This window comes from Cryptomeria japonica, chromosome 10 (assembly GCF_030272615.1).
Source record: "Cryptomeria japonica chromosome 10, Sugi_1.0, whole genome shotgun sequence".
NCBI classification, from domain to species: domain Eukaryota; kingdom Viridiplantae; phylum Streptophyta; class Pinopsida; order Cupressales; family Cupressaceae; genus Cryptomeria; species Cryptomeria japonica.
In genome coordinates, this window is record NC_081414.1 from 196260419 (window position 1) to 196268472 (window position 8054).

General features: G+C 35.6%; 1 protein-coding gene across 1 annotated transcript; it reads left to right on the top strand.

The window, feature by feature from the left end:
- Positions 1-429: 429 nt before the first annotated feature.
- Positions 430-1581, top strand: LOC131079122 (secoisolariciresinol dehydrogenase). Its single transcript, XM_058017003.2, has 2 exons — positions 430-570; positions 699-1581. Exons 1-2 carry the CDS (start codon positions 557-559, stop codon positions 1513-1515), a joined length of 831 nt encoding a protein of 276 aa, XP_057872986.2. The 5' UTR covers positions 430-556; the 3' UTR covers positions 1516-1581.
- The last annotated feature ends 6473 nt before the right edge of the window (positions 1582-8054 follow it).

Here is an 8054-nt window from a genome sequence, read left to right on the forward strand (position 1 = left end):
ATGTATACTATATATGAAAGTGTTCTAGAAGACATAAGTCAAGAAAGACTTTAAAGATTTTTTTTTCAAAATTGATGATTCCATCCTTATGCACCATTCAAACCTTCAACAACCTCTCTTAGTCATTTAGTCTAACATAGTTTGGTAATTAGATTGGACTTAGAGAAAATGTGCACATGGTTTTCTTTGGATAATCATTTCCACCTACCATGTTTTGAATATTTTCCTTAATTATGTAATGACTTTTGAGGTCCAATGACAATCGAAAGCACACAAATAAGAGTATCCAATTAAAGTGGGCCTAAGAGAATCAGTTGGCTTCACTTGTTCATCAATTTCCTAGGACTTTCATTAGTCCTTTTAATATCAGTGACGTACGAAATGGGTAGGTAAGGCGAGATCGTAGAATAAGAGGCTTCTGACTCATCGTAGAATAAGAGGTTTTAGACTTGAGAGTCACAATGGATGTATATATAACACTCATTTTTCATAAAATTTACAGAAATAGCCAAAGCTAGGAGCAGACGAACAGTTTAAGAAGAAGCAAAGTTTTCTTATGGCTTGCTCAGGGTAAGAATACTTTTTATGTTTTTCTCTTGCTTTTCACTTCTTGTATGGTGATGCTTATGATATAGATTTGTTGGGCTTTACCATCTCTATATGTAACCGATAGATTTGAGTGGGTATGGATGGTATAGGATGAGGAGATTTGAAGGCAAAGTAGTAATAGTGACAGGTGGATCAAATGGCATAGGTGCAGCCACCGCAAGGAAATTTGTGGCAGAAGGTGCTTATGTGTACATTGCTGACATCGATGAAGAGGCAGGGGTTAAAGTTTGCCAAGAGCTCCATGGGCATGCCTCATTTGTGAAGTGCGATGTGGCAATAGAGACCCATGTGAAAGGGGTCGTAGATCGAGCAGTGGAGGAGAAGGGGCGTCTAGATATCATGGTGAACAATGCGGGTATGTTGCATGCTCATGGTAATTCCATCACAGAGGTCTCAGTTGAGACTTGGGAAAGAGTGATGGCAGTGAATGTTACGGGGGCTATGTTAGGAATGAAGCATGCTGCAAGGGTCATGGTTCCACGCAATTCTGGTTCCATACTCTTCAATTGCAGTGTTTTGGGACTGATTAAGACTGATAATGCCTCTCATGGTTACATGGCTTCCAAGAATGCTCTGTTGGGTTTGATGAAGAGCGGTGCAGTTGAGTTGGCAAAGGTAGGAATACGTGTGAATGCCGTTTCATCCTTTGGGATTGTGACAAAGATGATTGAGGAATGGCTTGATGAGGTGTCTAATGGGATGTGCCCTAAGGAGGTCCTTGAGGATGAGATGCAGAGGAATGCTACTAATGGAAGGAAGCTTACTGTTGATGATGTGGCCAATGCTTTCTTGTTTCTAGCATCTAATGAGGCTTCCTACATCAATGGACATAATCTTATAGTCGATGGGGGTTTTTCTGTTCATGGGCGAGATATTGTAACCTTCAAAGATCCGCCTCGTCATTAGAGAGATATAACATTGTCAATAATAAGTTATATTTTCAATAATAAAAAGGGTCAGAGCTTTCCTTAATACTCTTACTTTATATTCTTAATATCAATAAAAAATCTAGTGTTTTTTCAAAGCTTCAATTGGAAACCATGTCGATTTCTTACAATGTTTTCTACACAAATTGTGTTGCATCCACTACATATTTCTTATTTCAAAGTGCACAATGTTAGTGATAGTTTTTGGATATCTTGAAGTGGGGCAATTGATGTAAAGACACCTAGGTTTATAAGAGGCATCACACAAAACGGATCACTGATATGCATCTTGTGTAGCACTAATGCACTACCATTAAGCGAAAAATGTGAACCCCCATTGATATAGGTAGGTGGGACTAATAACCCACAAAAATACCACAACCTCTTAGTTTTTTAGTCTAGGCTCATTTATATGCCTAATATGCATGTTTTTTTTGGAAAACTGAATATACTTACCATATTTTTAATATTTCTTTGATTGTGTAATGTGTCCAATGACAATTAGAAAGAACATTTGACAAATTAAAGGCCGCAATTAAATTGGAGTAGTTGGAGAATATTGATTTGACTTGTTCATCTCTCATTTTTAGACTTATCAATTTAGTATGACTTTCTTCATTGATTTTACTAATCTAGTATCACCAATGGTGTAAGAGAGCGTTGAATAAGAGGCTTCAAACAAGAGAGGCACAATGGAGGTCTATATAAAAGTCATTTCTTATACAATTTATAAAAGTATACAAAACTAAGAGCATAAGAATAGTTTGAGAAGAGGTAGACTTTTCTAATGGCATGCTTAGGGTAATTTTTTATTGGAAAAATGTTTTTATGTTTTTTTTCTTGCATTTTACTTCTTGTATGGTTTAATTCTTATGGATTTGGATTTGTCTAGTTTTACTTTATGTTGGTGTACTCAATAGATTTGAGTGGGTATGGTATAGGATGACCAGATCTGAAGGCAAACTGACAATAGTGACATGTGGATAAAATGGTATAGGTGCAACCATGACAAGGAAATGTGAGGCAAAAGGTGTTTGTGTACATAATTGACACCGATGAAGAGGTAGATATTAAAGTTTGCAAGGAGCTCCATGGGAGTGTTGGGTTTGTGAATTGTGATGTGGCAATAGAGAGGCATGAAGGCATAAAACAATGGAAAATAAAAATCATAATGATGGGACCTACATATCATCAACACACAAAGATGTAGAGATAATTGGATGACACCCAAAAATCCTTATTTAAATTAATTGATTCAAACTACACATTATACAATGGGATTCACATTCAGATCCAACTAATCTAAATAGCTACCTGCTAACAATAACTAACCTCCAAAATTGTCTTCTAACACAAACAATAATGCTTCTTATCATATATTCGCTCCCGTATTCAACATTGTAAAAAGATAAGAAAAAAATTTCATTAGTTTATCCCATTTCTCCCCCATAAAGAACATTGTGAAAACACCAAGTAAACTTTGAAGTGTTTAAAAGTGATCATGAACAAGAGGATTTGTCAAAATATTAACAATTTGTATTGTAGTGGGACAATATACAAGCTCAACCAAGCCTTGTTGAGCCAATTGACAAATGTAGTGGTGTTGGATGTCAATGTGTTTAGTCCGACCATGGAACACTAGATTTTTAATCATCTAAATAGCACTCTAATTGTCACAATATAACAACTTTATGTATTATGTAAAATTCTATGTAAAATTCTCTTCAACTAAACAACTTGATAAGCATCAAAAGTGGTATCTTTGTATTCATCCTTTGTAGTAGAAAGATATATTGCACAATTATCTTCTTGGATTTCCAATAAATGGCCATAGAACCAAGACTAAACATATAACCAAGAGTACTTCTAATCATCTACAAATCCTGCCCAATTAGAATCAATATGTCCAACCAACTTACACTCCCTAGAATACTAGAGAAATAGATACCATAATGCATTGTTCCTCTAAGATAATTGAGAATTCATTTATCAAAACCGAAATGTGTCTCCTTAGGTTGGGACATGAACCTAAATACCAAGCTTAATATATATGTAATGTCACTTAGTCTAGTGGTGGTCAAATAGGAAAAAATTCCAACTAACTGTCTATAGATGGTGGGACTCATAGAAGGAGAATCATTAGATTTAGACATCTTAACACCAAATTCTAAATTATAATATTACCAATGTATATGAGATCAACCACATATAGAACATAAATTACAATATCATCAATAGAATATCTAATGTAAATAATAGGATCAAACTAACATTTTAAAAAATCTTTTTAATAAAGGCAACAACCAATTCTGGAGTACCAAACTCTAGGTGCCTTTTCAAACCATACAAAGCCTTCTTCAAGTTATAACTAATTCTTTATTTTAGGAATTTCAAAGACTTGAGGTTGAGAAATATAAAATTCCTTATAAATATAACCATTCAAAAATGCACTTCTAACATCCATTTGATAGATATTTCATCTATCTGCTAAAGCTCAACCTTTGAAAATCTAGCATATGATACTTCCTATCTATCTTTACTTAACCTTCAAACCACAAGCCATAACTCTCATCTATGACATAATGTGAAGTCAAACCCCATGACAATGCAATTGAGTGCACATGTTGTTTCTGAGCAACGAACCTAAAAAATATACCCCAAATACTTTGAGATAATAGCACATGTAATAGACAATTAGGAACTAATCAAACTAGAGCATAATAATAACTTTAAGCGAGCTATTAAACATACTTGACTCTATCTTTATGGAACACAAATGCTCTAAATGACCTAGCATTAATTCTAATCTTGCAGATGCCTTGAGATCAATGACAATACTGACTACACCTTTGACATCAATGACAACACTATTCTCAATCAAAGGAACACTTTGATCTTGATAGGGATGTGGATCATGAGATGGCATGCAAAAGGGATAGGATTATGAGGTTGCAGGGGATCATTGTGATGGTATGATGAATGAACAAGGATCCGGTCAACTACTGAGAGGGGGGTGAATCAGTAGATAGAAAAACTAATAAACTTCACCAATCTCAAAATCAATCTCTCAAAGTAAACATAGAACTATCAACGCAATATCACTGTCAAGATAAAACTGTCAAGTTTAAACTGGTTGACTGTTACAACAGATTAGCAGTAAACAACTTGAAACTCACAAACATCCAAATAATTTTACCGACATAAGTAAAACTTCATTTCATGTTGTTGTCGGTTATCACGACATATCAAAGTGGATTAAGTAGTTGAGCAAATCAACCATAGAAAACATAACCACAAAAACATTCACCACTTGACACAATATTTTGACGTGGAAACCCAAATGGGAAAAACCATGGTGAGATGAGACTCACAAGATAACTATTTGAACTCTTCTAAAGTTCGCCCTGTTAGGAGCCAAGCCTATTAAAGATTTACAAAAAGTCCTATTAAGAACAGATCTTGTTAGGGACCACTCGGTTAAGGGATTGACTATAATGCCTTGTTAGAAGCAATACCTTGTGAGGAGTAACCTTTGTAAAGGATTTGAAATCCAAGATAATGGACCACCTTGTTAGAGGATTTGAATAGCACCAAGCTTGTTAAAGCTTACCCAGTTAGGGGATTTCAATCTGCTGGAAATGTTAGAAAACAACATGAGTTCGTTGATCTATTTGAATAGAACTACACTTGTTTGTTCGGATCCTTTTTATGCTTATATCTTCCTTTACTCAAACTGTAGATACATCATCTGGTTTGGCAACCACACACTCAACTAAAACTTTGCCAACTCTGAAACTAAACAACTCATAGACCTTATAAACAAATCAACTAGGTTGGTAACACAACAAAAACATAATTCACATAAAGATTACAAACAAGTCGGTTCAAGTATGATCATTGGATTACATAACAATCTCTACACATCATTCAAGGAAGCCTCGACCGCTCCTTGATCACCGCTTCATCGAACTTAGTAGCTCATCACGCGCTTTGCATTACATGTAATAAAATTGCTCATTCCCAAGACAAAAACTGTTACCTCAACGCACAAAAAATACTTTGAAACTCTCTTCATATAATATGCATACGTATCATAAGTATTACCGCTCACCATCAGATCATAAACCAATATAACCAATTCACCAGACTTAATCGGTTAGGGTTTATCAAAACAATAGGTAGGGTTTACCAGTTCAACTCTCCAATACTTAGCAATACTAGTTCACTCCACAAACTTACCTACCAGTTATAGTTCCCTTTCACTAGCTTTTCCTACCGGTTACAAAACAACATTACAACAATATCATTATCGATTTAATTGACATCAATGACAACATAACATATCATTAATGCAATCTTCATGCAAATGCCAACAATCTCCCCCTTTGGCATTGATGGCAATACAAATATCAATACCATTGATTGTTGTGATTGTGAATAGGAATCCTGGTTTACATTTTACCATGTACTCTCCTTGTCTTCAGCTTGTCACTAGTTCTTCTCCCATAATCACATAGTTCTTCTCCCCCTTTGACAACAATGCCAAATTGAAAGTAAAACATGTAATGTAAAACTTCACTGTTCAACATCAACAACCTGCAACTTGATGCTCCCCCTATGGAATAACTCCACTTCTAATTAATCCCACTATAAAATTCCGCAAGTAGCTCTGGGACTGATGTACTCTACATCATGCTCAATTGACCTCGTGAAGGGGTACAACTCCTAGCTGACTTCTAAGATACTCAAAAGTAGTCTTAGGTAGAGGTTTAGTAAAGATATCTGCAAGCTTCTCCTTGGTAGAAACATGCTCCAAGATCACATCTTTACTCTGCATTTTTTCCCTCAATAAATGATACTTCAATTCAATATGCTTGGTTCGTGCGTGCAAGATAGGGTTCTTTGAAATATTTATGGCACTGGTATTGTCACATAAGATCTTTACAGGTTCTGTAGACTTCATCTTGAAACATTCTAAAATGTGCCTCATCCAAATAGCCTGGGTACAATTCATATAAGCTGCAGCATACTCAGCTTCAGCAGTGGACTATGAAATACAACTCTTCTTCTTGCTACTCCATGAAACAAGTCTACCTCCAAGAAATAATGCTCCATCGGTTGTGTTTTTCCTATCATCAACATTACCTTCCCAGTCTGCATCTGTGTACACCTTCAAGTCAAATTTTCTTTCATATGGATACCATAATCCATAGTCAATAGTACCCATCAAATGTGTTTCCTTCGGATTCTTAGGAAATCTAGCAACTAGACTAACTGCATGAGCTATATCCAGTCTGTTGTGAACAAAATAGTGCAATTTTCCAATCATTGACCTGTACTCCTTCTCATCAAGGCCTGATCTTCCTTATACAACTTAGAACCTGTAACTATTGGTGTCCCAACTAGTTTATAGTCACTCCTACCAAATGTCTTTAATACCTCCTTCACATACTTAGACCATGTAATGAAAATACCACTCTTCATTTGTTGTATTTGCAAACCTATGAAATTTTTTATCTCTCCAACTAGAGACATTTCAAACTCACTTTTCATTTCATTTGCAAAGTCATTGTTCATGTCATCATTCCCTCCAAATATGATATCATCTACAAACACTTCACTAACCAGTATCTTATCTCCTTCAGATTTGAGATATATGTTGCTATCTTCACTGGTTCTCTGAAAACCTATCTTCATCAGGTGTGAATGAAGTCTTTCATACCATGCTCTTGGTCCTTCCTTTAATCCATATAATGCTTTGTGCAACTTAAATACCATGTATTTCTCATCAGTCAGAGCATAACCATCTGGCTGCTCAATTCATACTTCTTCTAGAATTCCATTCAAAAATGTTGACTTTACATCCATCTGGTATACTTTGAATCCCTTGTGTGCTGAAAATGCAAGTAAAGTTCTGACACCTTCCAGTCTAGCCACTGGTGAAAAAGTCTCACCATAATCTTCTCCTTCTTCTTGTGCATAACCTTTGCAAACCAATCTAGCTTTGTTACGAACTACAACACCATCTTCATTAAGCTTGTTCCTAAAAACCCACTTAGTACCTATCACATTTTTATTTACCCATCAGGGTAACAGGGTCCGTGTGTTAATATTCTCAATTTTTCAAGCTCCTCCTCCATATCTTTAACCCAATGATCATCTACAAATGCTTCCTTAGTAGTTATAGGTTCAATAGTGGAGATCATGTAAGAATTCTCTCTTATTCTTCTTCTGGTTAATACTCCAGCATCCTTATCTCCAATAATCTTCTCAGGATTGTGATTGAGTCTCACATACCTTGGAATAACATGATCATTATCTTCAGGTTCTTTTTCATTATTAACATCTTCTTCTTCTAAATCTACCTGTTCTGGTTGAACTGGTACAATAGCATTCTCTTTACCAGTTTTAGGTTTCACTGGTTCTGGTTCCAAAAATAAAATGCAAGGATCTTCATCCTTTTTCTCCACACTGGTTTCCCCTGAGACTTTAGGATACTCATCCACTCAGACATCAGCA